The sequence below is a fragment of the Hirundo rustica genome, chromosome 5 (assembly GCF_015227805.2).
Source record: "Hirundo rustica isolate bHirRus1 chromosome 5, bHirRus1.pri.v3, whole genome shotgun sequence".
Taxonomy (NCBI): domain Eukaryota; kingdom Metazoa; phylum Chordata; class Aves; order Passeriformes; family Hirundinidae; genus Hirundo; species Hirundo rustica.
The window spans coordinates 48450132-48477433 of NC_053454.1; the positions used below are offsets into that span (position 1 = coordinate 48450132).

Sequence of the window (27302 nt, forward strand, 5' to 3'; positions counted from 1 at the left end):
CCATCAACAATATTCCTATCGTTACTTGAAGTGTGTTACTAAGAGATGCTGCTGAGTTACTGTCCTAGTGTGGTGTTTGGTGGTTTCATGTTTTGCATGTACAATCATTATTATTAAACCTTCCCTAGTTTCTAGACTACATTGAAATCCTGCTTACAAAGGAGATAGATGATTATTAGCTTTATGACCTAATTAACACATGTTGACTTCAAGTCTTCATCACATCTTTTTACACTATTCTGCCACGTATTGGGAAATGCTCTGATTTTAATGAGGCAAACATAGAAACTAATGCTATCAAATCAGGTAGTAGTTTTTAATCCAGAGGGATATACAGATACAGTCAGGGATGATAAAGGTGTGGTTAGCACCCTGTGTGTGTCCAAAAGGGCTTTAAAAATAGTGTCAACATAATGGAGGCAGTGGGAGAATGATGAGTAATTCAAAGTATGTGTTTCTGTTTCTTTTTTTCTCCCCACAGACTTATTACTTCTTGACTTCCACAGGTTGTTTCCACTCATTCAGTAACAAAAATCAGTGAAATAAAGTCAGTACTCTTAAGAAGGGTAAATATTAACTTTCCAGCTTTCCCAGGAGCCATTATATATTCTTATGCTATGAGCCTAATTAAATTAACATGCAAAAATTATTTTTGTTAGTCATGTAGCCCATGAAGTATGAAGACTTTTTGCATAAATGTAGCTGAAGATTGACCTGGATTCAGAAGGTACAGTAGTGCTCAGGAGGTAGGAAGGTCAATTTTTATTTTCATTGCTACTGTATGACATGCTACATCTGAGAATATGTACTGTGAAACCAAAAGGCACACGTTTAATCATGATAAAAACAGATTATTCAGGATTGAATTGAGATTTTACTCAATGAAGGCAAGAAATTAAAGGTTTAGAAAATAAGATTTAATAGTCAAGCAGACATTTCAATCAATGCCAAAATATTCATCCTTGTATATACAGAGTGATAAAATTAACATATATATATATATATAAAAGGAAACAAAAATATTTCTGAAATATTTTATAAATATCTAAAATCTGAGACTTTAAAAATCTGTACTTCCTTATATGATATAGAACATATTAAGTAGCACATATTTAACATTTCATATGAGAAAGTTAATTAACTCTTTATGGCTACATTTGCGATCTAGATTCCTGAACTGAATTCCTGGTCTGAAGAATTCAAGATGTAAATAAGTAGGCACGACCGTGAAAAGAATTATAACAAAGTAAGTCAGATCAACTAAACTATGCTTGGAGTAAGTAGATCAGACCGACCAAAATGAAAAAAAGTGCCCCCTACTACTGAATAATAATAATAAAAAGACTTCAGAGCACTGTGTTTATTCTGCTAAATGAATACTGTTACTAGTGCTTATAGAATCAGAATGGGGTGGTAGCATCTTCCCACAACAGATTTCTCAGCTCTCTCTTTGTTATTAGGATGCAAATGTTTGAATATTGTCACTGATCTAGAAACAACTCTAATATTTTTTCCCCCAAAATGACTGTTTTTCAAATTTTTTTTTAATTTAAGAAAAGCTAAAATTAATTAGCACAAAACAATTATTTATGTCTTTGATGATGTAAAAGGTGTTTGGCCATATTGCTGAAAATGAATTCCTTGAGATGCTGTGATCTTCATAACTTCTCCATTTAGAGTATCATCTTCAATTATTGTTATCAATCCCTCAGCAATTATTGACGGGCTGAAAAAAAAGTTATTTCAGAATCATGAACATATAAAAAGGACAAGAAACTCAATGTAAATCTATATATCTGAATTTTTTTAAAAAAATGGCATTTGAACAAATTTATTTTGAGGAAAAGCAGAGGTGATATGAGTGTTTCAGGAGAGATATGTATTCTCCTCAATCGGGCATACATCTAAAGTGTCTACTTTGCAAATCATCATTTGATTTCTCGAGTTTCTGATGAATGCCTGTGGACATCCAGCTGCCACTGGGCTTCCTATCAAAGTTTTCTCTGTCAGGGAAATGGACAGAAGTAATCCTTAAACTATCCTCTGCAGCTCTTTGCTGTTGATTTATCCTGCTTCTGTACCAGAGCTGACATACAAATTAGCGTAAAGGATAACATGAAGTTTGCTGTGGTCAATAGGTGTAAAATATTTTACATAAAGAAAAGTATGGGTTAAACAACACTGTCATACAATTTCCTTTGTGCAGAGGCATCTTGGAAGCAAATTGTTAGAAGCTAAGAAAGTGTTAAAAAATATCATTTTATGCTTATCTTGTTCTCATAGTTTGTCCAAGCTGTCTGCTTTTGGCCTTTGTTTGCAAGACTGTAATGGGACAGGTAACTCTTTGATCCGATCCATGGAGGCTGTTATTCTGCTTTCAATCCAGTTTTGTCGGTTCATGGTCTGATTTCTATCTTGGTTCACTTGAAAATTTTGTGAAAATTCAGTGCAAATCATATGCCCTGTATCTCACAATAAGTTTGATTAACCAAATTCGTGAGGGAATACCAAAGACTATAAAAGCTAAAATCACTATATTTAATTTGCTAATTTGATTTGGACTGTGCTGGGAAATGGGAATGCATAAAGGGATATATAACTGTGCAGATAGTGCTCTTAAAATAGTCTTAGATATCTGCCATTTTTTTTTCTATACAGATTTGATAGCCTTTTTTCTGAGGCAGCATTTCTCTTTTATTTTAATTTTGCTGAAAGCATGTCTTTGTTCTTTATCAACAAAGTGCAAAAACCACACTGTATCTGACTTGACTTACTCCATCACTCCATAGAACTGCATCATATTTTTTATCTCATCCTTATATGAATAGTATTGTCCCATATTCTCTTCTTTATCTATCGACTGAAGAATTGGTGTGTTGACAAATCCTGGACAAATTGTGTTGACTCTCACACCGTAGTTTTCCATATTAGCAGCTAACTAGAAAAGAGAAGGGGGTAGGCATTTGTCATCAACATTTTTAAGACAGTATTGTGTAAGCAAACTTCCAAAGAATGAGATTTACCACAAAGTACTTTTCAGGCTTGCTAAGTAAGGAGATTTCGTTACTACTGATTGTTTTAACAACTATGTTTGAAGCACATTTTCTCTAGTAATCACATTATATTACTAGAAAAAAAACATTTTCTTTTGTTAGAACAATTCTACAAGAAATCAGAACTCTTTCCATGAAGCTGGTTTTTTTCTAATAGTTTTTTTCCTTAGTGCTCTTTAGCATGTCATTAACAGTATTCTAGGGTGATGATATAACTCTTCTAAGAAAAACAGAAGAAAAAGGTCTTCCAAATGTATGCTTACAGTCTTATAGGAGCTTTTTTTATTAAATGCTCTGAAATAAATAAAATTATCTTTAAGATACTGTATTAAGATACCTTTCTCACATCAACAGAAGTACAATATGTTCCCTCTCCCTACAACTGTAATGCTAAACCTTTCTATTTACTCTGATGTCCCTGCCAAGTATGAATCCATCACTGAACATCCCCACTGGAAAGTCCCTGCAAAATGATTTTTTCTCAGGAAGACACTCAGGAACATGATGAAAGAAAGAAGCTCAAGTTGTTCTGGGAGAGAACATCTGATGCCTTAATGATGCCTTAAGTTCTAGCTTTCATGTTTTCCAGGTTCTGTGCTGCCTAGGGGTGTAGTTCTGAGCCTCGTATTAAGTGCTGGTTAGCTTTCTTCACAGAGTAGGTAGACAAAACAAATCCTTTTCCTGCTGAACCAAGGACAACTTTCAACCCAACAGCATAAACGATTGTGGATTGAAGAGAGAAAATGAGAAGGATGAGACCTCACAACCTGAAGCTGTAATTGGACAATTAAACCCCGATATACAAATGGACCAAAACTTATAAAAATTAAGATCTCGTAACCAGTTAGCCATGACCATTCTTGTGACCATTCTTGGTCCACCCTGGGTGCAGCCTTAGTCTGTCTCCTGTCCTGCCCAAGGTGGATCCTGGAGGCCTTTTGATAAATACCTAGCTTACTCTCTAGCTCTGTCCAGTCTCTGTTTCAGGTCAGCCTTCCCTAGGCATCAGTAGGACTCTTAGTTTGTGGTTCTACCAAAGTGTCCATGTAGAAAAGGAGCCTGATCAACATCAGATAGGTGTCTGTTGACTGCTGGATGAACTTTCTTAGCAATAGTACAGAACTGATGAACTATACATGGCATATCCAAGAACAACCAAAACTGTTAAACACTGTGTTCTGTTTATTTTAACATTTAATAGAGTCCTTTCAGGTATTATGTAAGTTGCATGTCATTTTCATGGTATAGTAGCCTGCCCTTTTGGTCTGGGGAGACAAGAAACTGAACTTCTAGATGTAAGGTATCAGACCTGCCCAACATTAGACTGCACTGTCTTTCCTGGTAAATACTGTAGTTCACTATATATATATATATATATATATATATATTTTTTTTTTTTTTTTCCCTTGGCATTCATGTTCCTTAAAGACAGCATTTCCTCTAATTTACTTTTGCACTTTAGATGGTGATATTTATATTTCTAATGAGAAAACAAACCCAAACTAGGTGCCATGTTCTTGATGTGTATAATATGATATATGCAACACTTATCCACACTATTCTCTTCATGTTAATCTGAAAAAGAAGTTATTTGTGTAGGGATGGGAGCTTAAAATATGTACAGAGTATAATTAGTGTAATTAAATTGATAGTATAATTTCAGGTGTTTAATTCTGGAAATCGGATTGAAAATCTTATGTAAGTAGATTATCTTTAAGATTAATCTATTAAAGGGTAATTGTATTTTCTCCCTCCAAGTTGTTTTATTACACTACTTGTTTGACTTAACGAGAAAGTTTTGGAACTCAAGGCTGAGACTTATAATATGATCATCTTACATGCCTCATCCTGAATGTGTAATTTTTCATTTTCAGAGTATTATGAGTTGGTAAGAAAAAATAATGATGTGTTAAAGTCACTTTTGTACACTTCAGTGCCTATTTATCATAAAAAAGTCATTGACCTGACGTATAAATAAGGAAACCAAAATGTTAAATGACTGGGTCAGGGTTCTGAAAAAAATACTTTTAAAACTTGGATTAGAATTTGGCTCTTGGACTCTTCCCACTGTACTTAAATTACTCTGCAACATCCTTCTTCCATGTTCTCCAAAGCTCAAATCGGTCATAAACACATAGATGCCGTACTTATTCCATCTTTGGATTCCCTTTGTGAAAGAAGGGAGCCTTCACTGCTTCACGCACTTGGTTTTCTTTCATAAAATTAGTTCCAGTTGGGTGGCTACAGAGGAGGAACATGAAAAACTTAAGCATGTTCCCAAGGAGCTTGCTGATACCCTTTTGGAAAATGCATACTTACAGCTATGGACCGTGTGAATCCAATTACACCATGCTTTGTAGCACAGTACACAGGCTGGAATGCAGCAGGCATGAGTCCTTTAAAATAAAAAGGTAGCTGAATGAAGATGTCGTATATTCCTAATTTATGATTACCTTAAACACATGTATAGGTCTATAATGTAAAACATTTGTGAGAGAGATGTAACAAAATTGATTAGCAGACATTTGTAAATTATATTTGTAATCTGGGATAGGCTAAGAAAAAAATAGATTAATAAAAATGTGCAGGCAAAAAATGTTATAAAAAACCACAGCTTTTAAAAACAAAAGTATCTATGACATATGACATAAAATAGAGGATACAATCTGGAAGAAAACACTCAAGAATGAGAATTTTAAGGCATCCATGAATCAATAAAGTATTTAAAGTATATTAAGGAGCAAAGCATTTTAGATAGGCTTTGATATCTAATGTGTGAACTGGACACCTGCAATCATTTACAGTGTGTTCAGGAAGGAAGTGCGGGAATAGAAGAAGGAAAAATTTTTTTTATACTAACACTGTAAACCTTTATGGTCTGAGTGGGAGAGCATGGTGTTCTTATTTATGGCAGAGAAAGAAGAGAGAACAGAGGTTTCGGAAGAAAAGTAAGAAGTTGATTCTGGTAAGACTGAATTGATGGCAAAAAACAGTCAAGAAGAAATGACAGACCATGAATGCATGTTCATTTCTGTCAATTTTGCCAATAATTTCTACTATACAATGAAAGCTGAACTGGACCAAATCCATGCTGTAGTTCCACCTGAAATTCAGGCCCTTATGAATAGCGAACTTCAGCCTGTCTGAAAGCTAGAGGATAAAATGTTTTCCTGATGTGCTGTTGTAAAACTGGATAGTAATTTTAATGCCTTAATGTTTGATTTTATTGGAAGTAATCCCAATTAATAACTTGTATATTTTTTATCTTTCATACTTCAGATCTTAAGGTGATACATTCAAGAAGGGCTGTGACTTACCCCAGTGGAGATGAGGAATTCACTATCTAGCTCTAAATTTGGATTTGCTGGAAATATTATGTATGCCAGATTGCATGGGCTCTTTGCTGTGGAATCTGTTTTATCTGAAGGAAAGAACATTCTAAGACAGCACAAAGCTCTAATTACCAACCTGAGAGCTTCAAGGTTTTATCTTGATTTAGATGCTACCTTAGTGATCCTGTGAGAGCAGCACTGTTCAATACTGGGAAATGAAGAACTTAACCTATTGTCTGGTTGTTCTTTTAAAATTGTATTTATCTGCTTAACTTGGATTAATGTTTTACGCTTCTGTTTAAGAACTCACTTTATGAAATGGCTTTTGTACTGTCTCCTCTGAGTTGTGATGACAACAAATGCTTAATATTCCTCTGTTTTTTGATGTTTGATTATCACCATTCTTCAAATTATTGAAAATATTGGAATATTGGCACATTAGAAAAAATAAAATACTATTAAAAAACAAACAAGCAACAAACTCTCAAGTAATTTTACATACTTTAAGTAAAGGAAATTCTAATTAAGCTTCAGCTAATAGAAATAAAACAGACACATCTACTGGGAAACACAGAAGAAGAATTTAGAAGTAATTTTTTTTTTTTTTTTTTTTTAACAACAGTAAGAAAAATTACCTTTTACTTGAGAGGGAAGGGAAACAAAGTCAAGAAATAAACAAAGGAAGGGCACAGCTCACAATAATGAAGTGGAATAAGGTTCAAAGACTTACTTAAATGCCAAAGACAGCAGGCATAACCAGGCAGGAAGAGAGGAACAACTAGCTGCCTTTTTTTTTTTTTAACCATTTTTTTCCTAATTGTAATTATTTTTTTTGCTGAAATGGAGAACCAAGAAAAAAATCATCTTTCTTTAGGATAAGGCATCTAAGACTAGTTCTAGCATTCCTCACATAAACCAATAACAGTCCTGTCTCACTCTTGTTCCTGAGTTCAGTACTCAGAACCGCAATGTCAGCTTGCCAGCTCTGAGCCAATTCCCTGCTCTGGGAAGAGCTGGGCCTCTCTTGGTGGTGTGTCCCAGGGACTCTCCTAGCAAGTATTTTATGATGAATCACTGTGTCATATTGATTCTGCTCTGCCTGCATATTTGTTCAACCAGTGAGCAGAGATGTGTTCATAACATATAAGTTAGGGCATTCATTTGTTACAGAATCTGGATTCTATTTGCTGCTGCCATAAATTTTTAATTATCTTGTGCAAAGCAGAATGGCAGTGAAACAGACTAGAGACCATTATGCACAAAATAATGTGGGAAGAAGAGGAGGGTGTTCAAATTGATGGGTCAGTGTACTTCTAGAAAGTGATACGTTTGGGATTTAATCTCTCTTAGATGGGAAGGGGGACTGCTATGTCTAGATTTTTCTCTCTCCAGATGTTGCTGCATGGTGAATTGCAAATGACTCAAGATGCTTTTTGGTTTACCAAAACCAGTTCAAGCAGACCAACAGTAATTCTGTGCTCCAGTGTTAACCGCTCAGTTTTATTTTTCTCAGCTCTTGGCAGACTGAGAGAGCCAGTTCTTGCCCTTGCTTATACTCCACTCTCCTTGTTGGTGTCAAGATGACTCTACCTTTGTAGACGTGGTGTCAGGTGTCTCACTACAACTCCTTATTTATCATGGTCAATAGTTGCAATAGCCACATCTTGAGAAATTAGTACTGGAGGTGGAGAATTCTATCAACAAGTTCGAATTGTATCAGTAGGCTTTGCTGTAACCAGTATTTCCTTTCATTCCACTTTGATGGAACAAAGAACTTTGATAAAAACAAAATTAAACATTTTTCCCCAGTTACACTCTCTCACTGAACATGTTACCCTCAGAGATTCCAGTAAGCTCCTTTCTTTGAATAAGATTTATTAGCCTTTCTAGTTTTAAGCTGGACTTTGGCCTTTCTAATTTTCTGTCTACATATCCCCATGATATTGTAGTCTTCCTGAGTGCCAAAACAAAGGTGAAACAGAAATCCCAGCAAAAATTCTTAGCAGTGCTATTTCTATGATTTTTTTTATAGTGAACTGAAGTCTGAAGTGTTTGTTTTTGGTTTTTTTTTTAAACCTCATTCTGGCAGATTCTGCTGAGCATTTTCTTTTTCACAAAGCAGAGGGACCAATGCTCTGTCCTGATGCTGATCTGAAGGTCCCAGTTGTACAACCACTGACACTTCTACTCCCCTGTATCACTGTGATAGAGTCCTTGTTTGGTGATGTAACCATATGGTTAATTTTGTTCTTGTAATTCATATAGGATCTGGTCCTAAACAATTTTGTTTGCTGTGACGGGTACCTTAGGTATTTCTTGTGGCTGAAACTTTCCATTAAGGGAAGACAAACCAGCTGTTTGCAGAATCTGAGTGCTTTGAGTGCAATCAAACCACCCATTTGGCTGTGCAGCAGAAAGGTACCCAGATTCCCTATGTATTGAACAGCCTCTGAAAAAGGTAGCATGATACTACGCTAAAAAAATTCTAACATTTTTAAGCCTTCTGTGAATATTTGACTATTTTTTTGTCTGCTAAAATACAGATACAAATTCAATTTCACAGAAAACCTTCTTAAAAATACAAAAGCCATCAAAACAAAAGTGTGTGCCTATACTTGAATTCCTTTTGCCCTTTTACCTTTTGCAAAAAGGGCGTGGGTACCAGCCACCACAAGGTAAAAGGCTGTGTTAAGTCTAATAATTTAAACAGCCTCTTGAGTTAAATTTAGCTTTTTATGCTTACTCTGTTGCTTGTAACTATTCCATTAAATGCAAATAAAAGTACCATGTATAGCTTACTACAGAAAAAAATTTTAGAACATTTTAGTCCTTGAATTTGAAAATTAAGTCTATTCCAATGCAAAAAGCTTCAGTCGTTGAATTGTTTTTTATGGAGCCAAATTTGAAGTAAAACACATTTCCTATTATCTCAGTTTAGCAGAATTACTTCTTCTTGATATGAATGCATAAATCAAATAAAATTAAATTTTATAGCTTTGAGACAGAGTAGAGTGCTTGCTGCATGTGCTCATGTATTTTCTCTCCCTCTTTTAAGTCCCGTCTGGGGTCAAGATTAAAGAAAGGAAGACTCACGACTGGATAGACAGGCTCTGGCTTTGATCCAGTTGAATTAACACTTTCAAGCATCCACTTCACCAAAATAATTTTGGTAGTACCATGGGTGTTTGGAAATGTAATACTGTAATACTTGATTCTGTCCCTAGTCCAAATCATCGGCAAAATTCCCATGGCGATGTACTGGTAGCTAATTAGCGTGCAAAGGAAATAGTATTGAATTTTACATAAGCTCTATTTACAACACTTCTTGCTGCTCAGAAAGACATTGGAAGATTTGCTGTCTGTATCTTAGAGAGAACTTGGACAGCAGGAATCAAAACCACTCAGAAGTTTAATGATCAACAGAAGCTAGCTCTAAGAAAACACTTGAAGGGGATGTTCAGCAAACCAGTGGAAGTTTGTCTTTCATAGATGGAATAAACTACAGGATTTAGACCTTCAGACTGGAAAGGAGAATTAGAATCATTAGGCACTAACAGTAGTAAATAAATAAGCAATAAAAATTACTACATGTTAGCATTTAAATGGGCTTTTCTTTACGACCTTGGAAACAATTGTTAAACACAAGCCATGTAAAGCCAAACAAAGCAAAGAAACTTTGTTTTAACAAACAGAACAGCCAAGCTTTTAGGTCTTAAAACCAAAATCATTTTTTGTTCCTTTGAGACCAGTTAGAAAAGGAATCAAGCCACTTGCTACCCCTACCCTTTCTTAAGCACTGCCTTGCGCATCGGTGTTTCTGTGAAAATGTTTAATCTTTTACTTGTGTTGATGACCTCTTGCACTGCCTCAGGCGTTTCCTTCAGGTTAATTTGGACCCAACACAATGTCCATTTCAGCCTATAGAGATAAACTCTCTGGTGGCGGTAGGCAATTTGTCAGGCAGTACAACAAATGCTGACTTAAAGGTACACGGAGTCTTTTAATAAGATCCCCTCTGCCTTTTGACATATGTGCATGTATAAAGTCAGATCCTCAAGATCCATATGCATTACGTCAGTAGGATGAAATGGAATTTTTATCACGAAAGCTAAGGTTTACAGGAGAATGTAAAACTACTCAGAACATCCACACCTATGCACAATCAGTTAACTATAGCTGGTGCTATCTTAACTCACTTTTCATTGTTAAAACACATAGGAATATCCTGGAATGAAACGACTAGAATTTAGTGATCTGCACATACAAAAAGAAAATCCCTCTGACAATCAGAGTGTCAGGTAGCATATGTATTATTTTTCACAGTCTGACAGTAGAAAGAGAGAACAACCTTTCTGAACAAAAAAGAGAGAATGCAAGCACTTCCCCACAAAATTTCTGAGGAAGGTTGTCACATAACTTAAATCTCCACGTGCAGTTTCCCCCTCAGCTGTGCTTTTTTGCTGGGAGCCCAGTCACTGAAACATTGAGTATATCTACAGGAAGTGGTGCAGAGTTCTGCCTCACAATGGGGCAGCACTACCCCCAACTGATGTAGGATCCATAGCATTCTATTTTTATACCAATAAATTGAAATACAGTTATACCATAGGTAAGTAGTGAGCAAAGAAAGCGCTTGCTTAAGCTCGGTGAAATATGAGTGTTAATTTTATGACTTCTAAAGTACAGGTAGATCACAACTGAAAGGACTTCGGAACACAGAGTGGGTATGTAACAATCTTTGTAAATAAAGTAGGTATAGTCTAGTCTTAGATATTCCTACATTTGTGTTCCTCTGGAATTGAATGGAGGAATTTACGTCAGGCTCAAGATTTTAAATGCAAGACTGATAGGTTAGGAAAATTTCTGACTTTTTTCTATTGAACTGTGTTTTAAAAAGCAAATGAAATTTGTGGTTGTTTGATATTCCTTCTGTGGCTACAATGAAAACCAGTTGAAAATATTTCTAAACAGGGAAGGGCCATAAAAAGAAGAATAAGTAAGAGTGATCAGTATGATTCATTTACTTAAGAAGAAAACCCAGCAGAAAATGTTTATGCAGAAATTCTCACCTGCCAAGGATGACATATTAATGATTACTCCTCCATTGCCTCCATTTCCTTTTCTCATGTATTCTAGGCCAAGGTAGGTTCCTCTGATCACAGATGTCTGGTGTAGAGAGGAAGGAATTATTGAAGATACTCAAAGATTATTTGAAACTATTAAAAATATTTTACTGAATTATTGATGTTTTTCAAAATATCTATTGTACTTCTACAACCTGAAATTTGCTTTTATTGTGGTGCTTAGAACCTGTATTGCTTTACCAGTGATCTTATTCTTTGAAGTTTTTAAGCACAGAGACATTCCATAGTATTGAAACTCCGTAACGTCAGAAGCACAATTGCAATAGATAGAAGTAATAGCAGTTCACTTATTTCTCTTAATAAGATATAAATAAACAAACTAAAAGATTGAAATGCAAAATAAGAGCTGCGAAGGAAATGAAATAAGGAGTATGTAAATAATTTACAGATGAAACATATAACTTTTCTAAAAATATAAGTGGCAGATGAACTGATCTAAATCCCATCATTTTTGTTGAGATAGCCTGGTCCATATTACTTAAAAAGTACTGACTGTATCTGAAGATAACATTAACACTAAAAACTGCATTAGGCTCAAGTCAAAAGACATTCACACTTTTTAGGATTAAGTACCACGATATATTTCTGGTCCCAGGATATTAAAAACCTGTATTATTTTCTGACTAAAGTTACAGGCGTTTTACCATTCCTCTCAAATCAAAGTTAGCCCACACAGGCAAATACACAGAAGGTAAAAAACGCATTCTAAGAGATGCGAGATGTTAGCATAATATTAGCTGTGATTTTTTACAATTTTTTTTTTTAAGACAGAATTTTGAGGAAAATAATTTTTCTGAGACCTGTATCATCTTGATTCCTTAAAATTTGTTTTGAACCCTACTGCAGTCAGAAATTCCGCAGAGATTCCTCTCACTGAGCTTCAGACTTTAAAACTGAGATGCCCAAAGACACACCAAGCCTTGGGTTACCAGCATCCTGGATAAATCATAGGAGAGAGTTTCTCCCAGAAAGTCACTTTACCTGAGAGCGAAACAATTAGCAAGAAAAGGGCAGCAGAAAAGGCTCCTGGTGGAAGATAATGAATCTAGAGAAATGTTCCAGTATTGCTGCATTAGTGATGAGTTCCATAACTATTTACAAATATTTTTTTTAGATCTCTCTGTAATCATTTCATATTTGCTTTACAGTTTCTACTTAAAATGGACAAATGCATTTGAGACACGCTTTTAGTCTTTTGGAAATATTATTTCATCTTTTAAATGAGAACTTTGTTTGTACCTTATGACTGTTCAGTGCTATTTATTGACCCAAATAAAGATGTCCAGAAGATGAAGTGTGCATGATTATTTCACTATTTTTGACCAGAGAAGGTCTGCAGAATAACAGAGACAGAAATTTCCCATATAAAAAAACACAGTGAAAATCTGTATTTGCCTAAAACCCAATGGATAGTGACTAGAGAAATTGGGGGTTGGGGGGGAAAGAAAAGCTTTTAAAATCAGAATGTTAAATATTTTTCTGACACTATCTATATTCCCAAAGCAAAATTGGAATAATCTTGAGATGGGTATTATATTTCATTTTCATTAGCTGATATTTTTAGACATGCATGTTGAAAATATAAAGTAGTACTAATTAAATTTCAGTTATCCTTCATGTTTTTTGGTTTTAATAGGAATCAGACTTGGAAAAGTGCATGTCCTACTTGATTAATATCAATGGTTCATTTTTCAAATAACATGAGGCTGCCCATTGACAGAGATAAAAAAATCTGAGACCTCATTACTGAGTTTGCTTTGGAATCTTGATAATGAATCAGCTTTTCTCATTTTCTCTAGTTTCAACACTTAATGAGATATTTTTATAACAATATATTTTCAGAAGATCTATTGCCTGCAACAGTGTAAAACCCCACAAAATATTATTATTTCAAAATTCTGAAATAATATTTTATATTTTTCTTAAAAAAAAAATTCCCATAAATAGATTTATTTTTCTTTCCTGGAAAAACTTGTTCAAGCTAATATCTTAAAAAAATTAATATGATTAATTTAAAAAGGATGCTGTTGATTAAGTGCCTTAACAAAAACTTTCTAAAGAATTGTCTTTAGTGTCTTGAGGTATACCAAACTAAATCAGATTTCTCCTGCACATCCTGGAAAGTAGCAAAGCCACTATAAAGGTTACTCTATTGCTGTTTAATGTTGATTTTCACATGTAAGTTTGATTTATTAAAATTAAGATTGTTAATGCCTGGTTGTATTGCTATAAGGTATACTTATTCTGAACGAAAACTTACTCACACCTCAACTAAAATTAGATTTGGACTTAAGCGTGAAATGTGTTTTTTTAATATCCATATATTATGATAGGCTGTACAGAAGATATTTTAGAAAAAAGGGGTTAATGCTGTCTTTGGAGAGCAGGTGCAGGTCCTGTCATGCCCTGGAGCAGTGGCTCAGCCTGATGAGCAGAAAAAGGGAATTCCACTTAGGATGATTAGAGAAAATAAATCAGTTGAAGGAGGTACCTTGGGGCTCCTTGAAGGCTTTTCTATTCCTTCTAATTCAGAGATAATAGACCTAGATGAGTCCTTGGCCAAACCACAATTATAAACCAAGAAAAAAGTGGGTAGCTTGGCTGTTCTTTTTATCCCTCTGGAATCCAGTAACTTAGCATTTCTTCATGTGTCTGCAGACATGTTCTCCTTTACATAAAGGTATTGTGAGAGGTGGTCTTCAAGATAAATGCAGACTTCCATTTGGATATTGCTCCTTACACCTGCTATAGACTTGTAATCCTTACCTGTGATCCTTGCAAAAGCCTCACTGAGTGTGACTGAACTTGGATGAAAAAGCTATTTATGATGTTTGGGCAGATAAAATAAAGAATTATTCTGCAGGTAAATATTAAACCACATACCCAGTGTGAGAAGAACTTGTCTACACTCTCAGCAGAGGGCACTTTTCATCTAAAGTCTTGTGTTCTGGATTTCTCATTCTCTTGAGAGAATCCACCTCTCTCCAACCCTCTCAAAATTCAATGTGTTTTCTGAATGCAGGTTTTTGGGTTTAGGTTATGATAAAAATGTCTGTAATTTCCTTACAATTAAATGAAATAAACTAATGGTCTTTTCAGATTGTGCAGTTACCCAACTGTACTTTTAAGACTAATAATTTAATCCTATATTCTTAACCAACAATAATTTGTAGATTATCGACTAAAAAACTTTGGGAAAGTTAAATTTAAAATTATGTAATTTAAAAAATTGTCTGAGTCAGTTTAAAATGGAAATATTCTGGGAGACGTTGCACAAGAAAGCATTTTAGAGCTGATTTTTTAATGATCCCTTTGTTTACAACTGCATTTGGCTGAAGGAATGTTGTTCATAAACCTGTCAAGAAAAAAGAATATCCAAGTAGTCAGCTTTGTAACTAAATGTAGGTAAATCAAAAATTGATTAAGTCAAAAACCTGACTCTTACCTTTTGTTTTTTTCTGATCCTGGCTATGGGAAACTAGTATCCTTGAAGCCATAAAATAATCTGAATTACTGTCCTTCTAGATATTGAGAAACATATGATATCTCAGTAACACTGCTCTTTATTTTCTTACCAAAATACAGTGTTTTACTACAGCACATAATGAAGATGGGCCATTAAGGTGCAGTGGAGGTCTGAGCGTGCTTTCAAGGGAAGCAATTTTACTCCTCAACTGCCAGCAAAAAATTTAGGCTTCTTTCAAAAGTTATAGCAGTAGAGTGTGGGAACGTGTCCTAGCATTAGGTTACATAAATTACAGATATAAATTAGAGGAGATCAAATGTGCTGAGGTATCATACAGAATGGTATCTGACAGCATGGAAAACGATGCAAAATAATTATGCAAATAATCAAAATATTTACATAATTTGCAGTTGCTTTTGAGAATAACATAAGAGTAATCAGTATCTTATTCAATGATTTCATAAATGGCAATTAATTGCCAGTGTCAAAATCAGAAAAAAACCTTACAAAATCTTTGATTCTTCACATTTCTTTGTGTCCTTTGACTGTGTAGCTTTAATTCAATCCTTCTAAAAGAAATCATATATTGAAACTCTGATTCTAATTAGACTCAGAGTCTTCAGTAGATCACTAATTTTTTCTACCTTTAGGAACCAATGTCAGCTAATGCGTACAATGTTCTTGTGTTCCAACACTATACCTGTAAGTTAGTTTTCATACTTTGTGTTTCATTTTAGATTTAACTACTTTAAAAAAAAAAAAAAAGGTGTTCTTTGGTGATGGTGCCCAGGACATCATTAATCATCATCCTTTTCAAGTGACAATTGCTCTGAAAGTAACTTAGTACACAGTGCTTCTTTCCTAGTGTTTCAGGGCAGCTGTTCCGACTGACATAGTTTCTCACAACTATTTCATAAGGCTTTACCAGCTCTTGTCTGATACATCTGGTACTTCAAGCTGAGAAAACACATCAGCATCTTCAGTGCTGAAGATAAGCACTATATTGCTATCAAGGTGACACGGTAACAAGAATTCCTTTGAGAAAACAAAACAGTAATCAGTACTAGCATTTTATGTAGGTTCCTGAACTGGGACAGTTCAGTGCTAGGGATACTGAACAAAAATGAAAGAGCAACAAACTTGTGGTTTCATAAAGCAGGTTAGCACAGACCTGGAATTTGACACAAGATCATTTGCATTTCATACAGGGATGCTGTAAATCACTGACTATAAGGAAACATTTAAAAGTACTCTGTGAACCGTGTAAGACGAACTTTAAAATTCTGAAACTAAAAGTTCTGCTTGTGATATCCATGGAAAATTTTAGCATTTTGCTGTTGAACAGGAAGGTGGGACTAATTTTTTTTAATGTAGATTTTCTAGGATGTAGACAAGTTGGAGCAAGCATTCAAGTTCCTTGTCATTCCTATGTATAGGTTAGTTTGATGAAATAAAATAAAATTGCAAGCTCTTGAGTATGAATTTCCAACTCAAATTGTGGAAAAAAAGAAGTCTAGAGAGAAAGAGGCAGAAAGGAGAAAGGAATATATAGTAGGATTTGATAATTTGCTACAAGTCAATAGCTTTTTTACAAGGTGGGAATGAAACACTATGCTTCAGTTTTCTATGGTGCAGATTTCTTTACTTCCCTCCTCCCCTTCATAACACCTCCCCATTCCTGAAGGACACAGGAATACTATTCCATTTTGATAGCTGGTCTTTGTTCAAGACCTTTGATTTTCATTATACTTCAACATTGGTTACTGTAAACTTATATTAAATTCATAAGCTAAAAAATTCATTGACTTATTGTGCTATTAAGGCAAGTCACTGTGTCCTCCTCAGTACAATATAAACAACAAAAATAATTATACCTGTAGGATTCTTTATGTACTTCAAGGATTTATCCTTGTACTACTAATTTCAAGGTAAGCGTCACTTCTCATTTTTTGGCCACATCTCTCCCTAGACCCTTAGTCCTCTGACATCAAATTATGCTGAAGAATAGGCAAGCAAGCCATTGAGGTAGCCACTGGTTGTCAGCAAACCAGTCACCTATGACATTTTATCTACTACGGATAGCATTGTTTGTTTTGACTAGTTTCTCTGTTGCTGGCACTGAGAAATGGTGCTTGCCTGTGTCTCTGTTGTGGGACCTAGTGGTTATTCCAAGCTGCTTAATTCAGCCATATGTCCAGGTTACATTACTTTGGGATGAAAGTTCAGTCCTTCTCATTTCTCCTAGTATGCTGGGAAAAGCCAGCAAGGTGTACAGACCAGAAGGAAGTTGCAACATATTTCCTTTTATGGCTTGCACAGTGGAAAAGGCTTGTGATGATCATGAAATCTGCCACAAAAATAAATTCAAGTAATCACTTGTGATGTTTGCTTAGCTACCCTTCTGGTTTCTGCTGAAACATTAATTTGCTTTTTGAGACATTGGTCTTTACTGATAAGCAAACATTGATTTTGCAAGGTTTGCTAGTTGCTGGAACATGTATTTCACCATGAGCTGTATTGAAAGGAGTCACACATAAAGATACAGTGGTGCATTTTCTTCTCTGCCGTTCCAATCTATTTTTCAGGGACAAACCATGATGTTGGATAGATTTCATTTTAGTAAAGGACTTTTTTAAATTAATGGAAAATTGTTACTTCTGTCACTTATGGAAATAAATTGTGCAAACTCATGAAAAATGTAACAATTTTTTTGCATATTTCTACATTTTGCATAGTAATTAGGAATGAGACTGTCATGGTCCTGAAGAAAATTTATGTGTGCATTTGAATTCTACTTACTTCTGGACAATGCTTAAATAATTAAATCCCATATGACTGAGGTGTTCTGATGTGCCCAGCCTCTGGCCTGCAATGTAAAGTTTTGCCAGAATGTGTTAAAACCTGCAAAGTTATCACATAAACAGGAGATAGCTGTGATTTTGCTTTCAAATTTTTTTCATAATTTCATTTGGGGAATTGGTTTAAATACATATATATATATACACAATTTTTTTTTGTTGTTGTTATAATAAAACAATAAGGTAGTCAAAATGCCAACACTACCTTTTGATTAAGGTAACATTTTAAATGCAAGCATAGGTGTTACCAGTACTGCTACATTTTACTGTATATTGCAACCTATGTCAGCTTTCAGAAACCTCTGACATAAACATAAAAAGAGACGCTGCATATCATTTGGGGGATTGTCTTTAGTATAAAATGTGCTAAGTGCATTTGAAATGACAAAAGACACTGTAATTATAGTGGCCACTCGAATTACAGTGGTTCCAGAAAGACACATCAGCATAAGATAAAATTATTGAAGCTTCTTAGAACACCCAGTTGTGTTTAAAAAGCATGCATACTCAAGGCTTGTAAAGATGTGGGCCCTTTTCTTACTTTAGGGACTTGAAGAATAAAAAAAGTCAGATTATAAAATTTCTGGATCCCTTAGGCAAAAGTTTTTATGAATGCAATAAAGACTGTTGTGATGGAGGACTATAGGTAGAAACCTTAATAGGAATTTATGTGTCATATACCCTTGTGCCATTCTGTGCATGAATATGTGTGTGTGACATACTGCTGAAACTACACTGGTAACATCTCTTTAAAATTGAATTCTTGTATCCTTGCCATTATGCCACATTTTTTTATGTGCCATAATAACAAGACTGTACCCTCGTATGAGTATCACTAGTTGAAGGCTGCTGTTGATCACACTGTTATCAAATCAAGTAAACACCATGAGATTTTGAGCTTTGAGGTGAGGAATAGATGACATTGCAGAAATACTTAAAAAAAAAGATAGATGTATTAATAAAGTAATGAAAAGATGGATCTTTAGTACAAAATGTAGCAAAATGGTGGAAAGTACTGCAATAGAAATATCATTTTAGTAGTCAGTACTCTTTCCTATACCCCCTCCCCAGCTTTATCAAGTTGTCTTTTCTTGCTCTCAGTTAACTGTAATGGACACCGGTTGAAATTGAGTTTTACTCCCTTTTCCTTCCAAATTAAATCCCACTTTTGAACCTTTTTCTTCATTCTTTCTCAAGCAGTACTGTCACAGAACTTCCTTACAGTCCTTTAAAAACGTTCCTGAAGACCAACCGGTTCTGTGAACTGTTTTAGCCGTAAAGAACACACCCCAGATGTGTTTGTCCTGATTTATCTTGCTCTGGACTGCTCTACATTTGTACTTTGTACTTTAAACTGGGGCAGGGAATATTTGTTGTATCAATATATAAATGATATCACTAAGACTATGACTGGCATATAGAGGATTTTTTTCCCCTTTTAAAATAAGAAATACGTGCATAAGGTGTACCACACTGTGTGGTTATAGCAGCTATATCTGTTCTTAGGAATAAAACAAAGAATACTTAAAGTATCCTACAAGAGGGAAATTTAGACATTTTAAAGAGTGTATTTCATATACATGTTGCTCCTTTCTACAAGAAACAGAAAAACATTTTATAGGACCAACCCATAGAAGATATTACATGCATCAGCTATTTTTCTTCTGTTATATTTAAAAAAGTAACAAGTACAAACAGTAACTAGACAGAAATGCTTATGGAGATAAGCTAGTTAGTTGATTCAGTGTTAGGGAAAGAATAATCAAATCAATAGGTGAATGGAGATATTTGGATCTTAGAGCGGCTTTGATTTAACCCACACAACTGTACTTTTACCCTGTTTGATCGTTCTTCCAGTCACCACAATGTATTCATGAAATTTTTCAATATTCAACTATGTATTAAGTCATTAGGACATTTATGGTGAACTTACAGATACAATAATGTATAAACTATATAATATTACCTTAAAAAAATATAGGGGACTAACTTGATAGTTAAGAATGTACATTTCTAAGACTTGGATTTCAGATTTTCTGCTACTTGAGACCACTTACGATCTGCTTCTGCTCAATTATGTGTAATAAGAAAAAAAGCCAATAGAATAATGGATTTTTTTTAGATTAGAAAAGACCTTTAAAATCCAAAGACCTTTAAAGTCCACCACTAAACAATGACCCCAAGCACCACATCTACAGGCCTTTTAAACACCCCCAGGGATGGTAATTCAGCCACTTTCCTGGGCAGCCTGTTCCAGTGCTTGACAACACTTTTGGTGCAGAAATCTCTCCGCATATCCAGTCTAAACCTCCCCCAGCTCTTCTGACCATCCTCTTTATTCCTATCACTTCTTACCCAGAAGAGGAGGCTGTCCCCCAACTCATTACAGCCTCCATTCTGGTGATTGTAGAGGGTGATAAGGTTCCTCTTAGCCTCCTTTTCTCCAGGCTAAATAACCCCATCTTCCTTAGCTGCTCCTCATAAGGTTCTTCACTGCTTTGTTGCCCTTTTCTGGGCACACTCCAGCACCTCAATGTCTTTCCTGTAGTGAGGGGTCCAAACTGACCATGGGATTTGAGGTACAGCCTCGCCAATGCTGAGCACAGGGGGACAATCCCTGCCCTGCTCCTGCTGGCCACACCATTGCTGATCCAGGCCGGGATGCCCTTGGCCTTCTGGGCCCCTGGGCACAGCTGGCTCATGTGCAGCTGCTGTCACCAGCACCCCCAGGTCCTTTCCCAATGGGCACCTTCTCAGCCACTCTGCCCCACGCCTGCAGTGATGCTTGGGGCTGTTGTGACCAAAGGGCAGGGCTCAGCACTTCACCTTATTGCAGCTCAGACAATTAGCCTTGGCCCATCAATCCAGCCTGTTCAGATCTACAGAGCCTTTACAGAGCCTTCTGACCCCTCAGCAGATAAACCCTCCACCCAGCTTGGTGTCTTCTGCAATATAGTAGGTTCTCAACATCTTCTGTTTGAAGCTCTTGGCCTCGAAAAACTATTAAGACTTCACTGTACGTTAGGATATTTACCTTGACAGCAAGTATCACAGTCAAACATATTTCTCACCTGGACTTTAGTATTTCCAGGGGTGCCTAATTATCTGCACTTGCAAATTTGACAGGTGGATGGCTGCCTACCTTAACTTATATCCTGTGTTAAAACCCCGCACAAAAGTAAAGAGAAATAAGTCATCTAGAACATAGTCTTCTTTTACATTCAAGGCATCTGTACTAAGAGATATAGATGTTGCCTATCACTGAGGATGAAAAATTGTTGTTACTTCACAAGATGAAGTTTTCTAATGTTTAATTTTTCAGATCATTTTAGAAATGAAATAAAGAGGAAGAATATATGTGCTTAAATCTTGAAGAATATGTAAGGAATAAAGAATCAAGAGAAAGGCCTTATGAAACTTAAATTATTTTTTTTCCAAATACTTATTTTCTCATTTTTTTTTCTGTACTTGTCTCATATACAGCTTGTGTTACTTGTCCTGGAGAGATTTGGTTAGTTTTTGTTTTTTGGGAGGGAGCATTAGGATCCAAAGATGGTTGTCTTTGTCCTTAAAATTTTTGATAGAATCACACCTAATTTTCATATTCTGAACTTTCTTGTTGCATGACAAATTTCAGAGAAAACTCCACATTTTATTTTTCAAAGCTTCCTTCTGCTACTTTCTTTGCAGTAAGTATGATCATGGGGTGGCTTGTTGAATCACTATTGAATTAGGACTTCACAGATGGTAGACTATAAGCTGAATTTCAATAATCTAGAAATTCTATTAATGCTAGAAAGGTAATTCCTTGGAGCTTAGGTGTCCTAGAGGTGTACTTTGAATTAAAAACTTTTCAGCTGAGAAGCAGATATTGTGGTTTCATTTGATGAGATACCAGATAATATCAAAGAAGTGGTAACAGTTTGTTTGAAAATTAATTTTTGCAGGCTTGTTGAAAGTACTGGATTTTAGCACATAAGTACCCTTAAGTAGTGCGCTCCTACCAGTGATGATGGTGAAGCGGACTACATTAAAAACTCAGATTTTATGCTGATTGTGCTGACTTTATGCTGGCATGGTTGGTGAGGAAGGTGTGGAGGTCTTGGCTGAACAAGTTTACTTGTAGTCTCAACAAATGGCAACACTAATGCAGGCCAGCTGAACTTCACAAGTAATTAAAATATTCTAAAACATTCATATAAACAAACTGGTCTACTGTAGATGCAGCTCTACTGCCTTGGGCAGTCAATTCTTACACCTGTTTGGGAATTAATTGGATTTTCTAGAAAGAGAATATTGTCTGGTGGTAGATAATCTGAGCATCTCTACACAGTGATGTATGTCTTGGATAGACAATTTTAGGGACCCACTGCACACTCAGCTATGTGGTGATTGTTTCAATAGCTGTACTTACCAATCCAATAACTAATGTTCAATCATCTGGCAAAATCTACAGAAGCCACAGGCTGTTAACCATATCCCAACATTAAATACTGAAATATAGACATGTGAAAGGAGATAATTCTTACCAAGTTAATTTGTATAGTGCTTTCCCAGTCCTTCTCATTGTTCACTCCAGCGTTATTAACCACAATATCCAGCCTTCCAAAATGTTCAATTACTTTTTTGAAAGCACCTATAGAAAGGTCCAAGAGTGACATTTCTTAGAACTTTGGAAAGTAAGATATAAAAATACAATGCATACACAAAAATGAATGATTTATTAGTCTACCAAAATGTCTTCATTATTTTCTTAGACATTAGTGAGGAACATGCAATCAAATACTTTATTCAAACTTGCACTTTATCTAACATTAGATATATTTAGGGAAAGTGGAAGGACTAAGATAACATAGTTTCTTTTTCATTCACCTTGATGTCTGATAACAGGAGCTAATGTAAGTTCTTAGCACTTCTACATTTTGTATTAGATAGGATGTTTGGCACCCCAGTTATATAAATTAAGCATTTGTAGCTGGATTTGTATCAGTTTGATATAGCTACTAAAGTCAAGATTTGACACCATCTATTTTGAATGAAAAATAGATTCTGAACGCTTCAAGCATTCAGAAAAATGGTCTTCATTCAGTCCAAATTTAACCTAAGAACACGGTTTTTATTTAATGAATAACTGACACAGATATTTCAACTACAAATAATTAATCACAATCCTTGTTTACATGTATCTATTTATGGATAAGTTATAATATATCCTACTTATCAGGTAACTTTAATAATGTGTGTCTCAAATTCAAATTTTTTTTCTGAGGACAAAAATAGTGACCTGTCTTCCAAAGAATTTCAGAATAAGAACTGGGAAACTTCCACAATGACATTGTGTTTTCCCAGGTGACAATGTTAGAACTGAGATAAAAGATGTGTATAGAAAAACATGATGATGTCATAATGAGGAGCAAACTCCTCAAGCCTGGCTCTGCTTTGACAAGATGGATGAGATGACTTCCAGATGTTCATTCCAGACTAAGATGTTCCAGAACTGAGGACATTTTCTGACATGTATATATAGCTTGCTTGTTTTCCCCTCCAAACATTGTTCCTCATCAATAAATATTTACTATTATCTAAACCAAGACACCACCTCCTCAATATTGTTTTAAAAAACTTTGTTTGGTATTTGACTCAAAAATCAACAATATTACAGGTATACTGAAATTATGCTTTTACAAAGCTTTTCCTGCACCAGAAATGCTTCTTCTTTGCCTCAATGTCAGGTCGATCATAGTCATCATCTTGTGATCAAAACAAGAGCTGGGCAGCTGATGGGACAGGTTTTATATGTCCAGCTGCCTTTATTGTGCAGATTTTTCTAATATTCTTACTCTCTACTAGAATATTGCAATATTAATAAATCTTCTGGCTTGGTCTGTCTGCCTTTTTTTCTTATGTTTGTTGTCAATTCATTCTCTGATTTCTCAGCTCTTCAGTCACTTATCTTTACAATTCTGTAACAGCAAGGGCAAACGAAAATCTTTGGTTTCATTAGAAGCAGAAGAGAGTATTTAACTTATTTCCAATGAGTAAAATAAATACAATTTTGGTCTTTATTTAGCTTCCAAATTTTGAAAACTGGCTAATTCCCTTTTAAGCCTTCTCTAAATAACATCTTTCTTAAGAAGATTCTAATTCTTAATAGAATCTTCAAAAACCACTATGGATGATAGTAATTTTGCCAATTATTTTTAATTAAATTTACACAGACTTGACCAATTATAGTTTTCTATTTTACATACCGAGAAAAGACCAAATGCTTTTGCATATCTGTGTTTGGAATATTTCTGATAAAAGTTTACCTGCCTACAGTAATCCCATCTATCACCTATCCACAGAAAGAAGAATTTTATTGTAAATTCTTAGCGAAGTTGTCACCTACACATCTGTATAGGCTGATTCTCTCTCCCTCTTCAAATGTAGAATAATTCCGTGTTTGCACTGCACACTAATTAGTGCTCATGGAACCATAAAAAAATTACAAGCAGATGATTGTATGAAATATTGAGTGGGGAAAGAAAAATTATGAGAAGGATCCATTTTAAAAGGAAGACAAGAAAAACAGTACAAAGTCAGCACAAACACCTGCTATATGTAAGCTTCCTAAATGTCCCTGGAAGGCAAAAGTAAGTATGGTGATTTTTTTAAAAGTGGGATGAGATAGCAGATTTTGTGGGGGATTAGGTGAAAGAACCACCAGTGAAAAAAGTACAGGAAAGAGTTGAAAGCAGATTAAGCAGGTGATTTCTTGCCTATAAGCCTCATGTACTTAGAAATACTAGTTCTAGTACTGGGACTTCCTACTCTAAGGGCTAAAGTTCAAAAAGAGAAGAACTTCATTCACACACACGACTTTTTACATGAAGTACAGGACTTGATTCATCCAATAAGACCTTTAAACCCTAAATGTGAAATTAATCTAAAATTTTTAAGTAGTAGCTTACAATTGCCATGAAAAAATATGAAAATAAAACAGTTAAAAACAAAACAAAACAAAACAAAAAACCACCAAAACCAGCTCAGAATATCGAAAGGACTGTGAGACATGATTGCAAATTTATGGTAAGAAACCTGCAGCAGAATTAATGCAATGATCGGAGAGACACTGGCAGCAGCAGCCGCCTGTTCTTGCTCTTTTTCTTTGCCAGAACCACTTCCACTTTTACTCTGATTGCTCTCTTCCTAACTTGGTTCCAAACACTCCCTTGCTGACCTGTCCTACTCACTCCAGCTGCCAGTTCACACCCTGTTGGTCCTGCACTTGCCTGGCACTAGAGAGGAGGAGTTGTGGGAGACAAGGCACACTGAGGTAATACCCGTGCAGCAGCACATATTATTCCTACCCCTAGGATGCATTTTCTTTCTCCTTACTCCTCCCACTTGGAGAAAAAGTCAATAATCAACCTAGCTGATAAAAACCTTGCTGATTACAGCAGATCCCAGATATAAAGTCCAGCATCTTTCTTACAAACAGACAATGTAAAGCTATAGAATTAGGATTAATCATGCTAGCCTGGAATAGTAGACAGAACTGCTGAATTCTGGAATAGCAGCAATATTCTCTGAAAGAGGAATGGCTGTGCTCAATGATCACTGTTGAGAAAATGACCAGCGAAATGTAATGAATAAAAACAAATCGAAACTAACCACATCTAGCATGGCAGAAATTAATCTGGGGAAAGGGCACTGACAAAAGAGATATCAAAATCTGAATCTGAGTCACTACCTATGAATGTACCATTTAATAATGAAACTCTGATGAAGTGATGTTCCTGTTATATGATATTCAGTAGGGACCACTGTTTATCCACTAAGTGAAAACAGAAATGCAAATCATTAACGAGGGAAGCTGCTTTCATTCCATGCACCTGCAAAATATGTGTGAAGTGTTATCACCCTATGGATAACCCCACGATAAAGTAGGTGCCACCTTTTGCCAGTTCTGCTTTCAGCTATGTCAGCACACAATGAAGGTAAGTGTGCAGTATGGAAAGAGCACTGCAACCCAGCGCAGAATTTATTACTCCTGTGACGAGGGAATGCAGCTTGGAATCTGTACTGAAACCTCATAAAAAGCGAGTATGAGCTTTAAAGTTTATATATATTACTCATAAAATAGCAATTATCTTCCGCAGAGGCTTTCATGCAAAAATATCACACACAACACTCAATGGAAACGACTCTGGCTTTTCTTTCCGACGTGCCAAGGAACAAAGTGAAATTGCGGTAGTAATGCCGGCAGCGATATTTCACATCTGCAGGTTCAGGAACAAATCGTGTTTGGGTCAGCGCCAGAAGCGCTCGGGAGCAGGCTGTCCCGCAGAACCCTCCTGCGAGCGCTCACCGCCGCCGCAGCCGGGCGCGCTCCGCTGCCTGCGCCTTCCGCGGGAGCGCAGCGCTCCGCGCTCCCTCCTACCTTTCAGCTGCTCCTGCTCCGTCACGTCGCACTGGATGAACAGCGTCCTCTGCGCTTCAAACTGCTCGTCCAGAGCCGCCTTGCTCTCCTGTCCGGCCTCGGAGTTGCGGTCCAGCAGGGCTACCTAAGCGGGGAGGGAGGAAAACGAGTGGCTGGCGGGCGGGCGGGCGGATGGACAGACGGACAGGTCCCCCGCCGAGCAGAGCCGAGCCCCGGGGGCTGCCACCACTCCCGCCGGCGGGTGGCGGCTGGAGGCAGAGGGGAGGGAAAGGGAGGAACGCGCTCCCCGGGGCTTACCTTGGCGCCCTTGCCCAGCAGCGCCTGGACGAAAGCCCGGCCGATGCCCTGCGCCCCGCCGGTGACCAGAGCCACCTTCCCATTGACGTGCATGGCCGCCGCGCTCCTGCCGCCCGCTCCGCGCCCGCCCAGCCGGAGCAACCCAGCGCGGTGTCACCTGCCCGGCTTCCTTTCTCCCTCCTTCGTACCCTCCCTCCTGCCCTCCCTCCTTCCCTCCTCCTCCTGCTGCCGCCGCTGCAGCGGCTCATTCCCCCCCGCTCCCCGCTCGTGTGACCCAGAGCCTCCCGGAGCTGCCTGGGCGGGGGGAAGCAGGGGCGGAGCGGGTCATTAAATCGTCCTCCGGAGTGTCTGGATGAGCCCTGGAGAGCAGGAGCCGGAGAGAAGACCAGCTTCATCCCCTCTTCCCAGCCCCAGGCTTTCTGGAGGGAGCAGGCTCGCGGCGTCCCCCGGAGAAAGGTTTCCCGGGCAGCTATATCTCCACTCGGTGGAGAGGGGGATTTGTGCGTGTATAAATCGCGTGAGAAGCTGCCACAAGCTTTGATAAGGGCTGCTGGCAGCTCCTGAGGCTGTGTGAGTTTTGGTTGGCCCAAGTTGCATGAGGAGCAGGGTTACGACAGCCTCCAAAAAACATACATAGGCCACTTTTTCTCGCTTCAAAACAACCCAACAGACTTCTCCCTCTCATTTCCCTAGTAAGTAGAATCTATTTGCATGAGAAAGCAACCAT

The 27302-nt window shown here is 36.7% G+C and overlaps 1 protein-coding gene across 1 annotated transcript; it reads right to left on the minus strand.

Annotated features, from left to right (window-relative positions):
• Positions 1-904: 904 nt before the first annotated feature.
• HPGD (15-hydroxyprostaglandin dehydrogenase) lies at positions 905-26789 on the minus strand. The gene is made up of 7 exons (XM_040065574.2): positions 26576-26789; positions 26279-26402; positions 22383-22489; positions 11455-11551; positions 5373-5449; positions 2775-2938; positions 905-1726 (listed from the first exon to the last, which is right to left on the minus strand). Exons 1-7 carry the CDS (start codon positions 26666-26668, stop codon positions 1588-1590), a joined length of 801 nt encoding a protein of 266 aa, XP_039921508.1. The 5' UTR covers positions 26669-26789; the 3' UTR covers positions 905-1587.
• Positions 26790-27302: the final 513 nt, after the last annotated feature.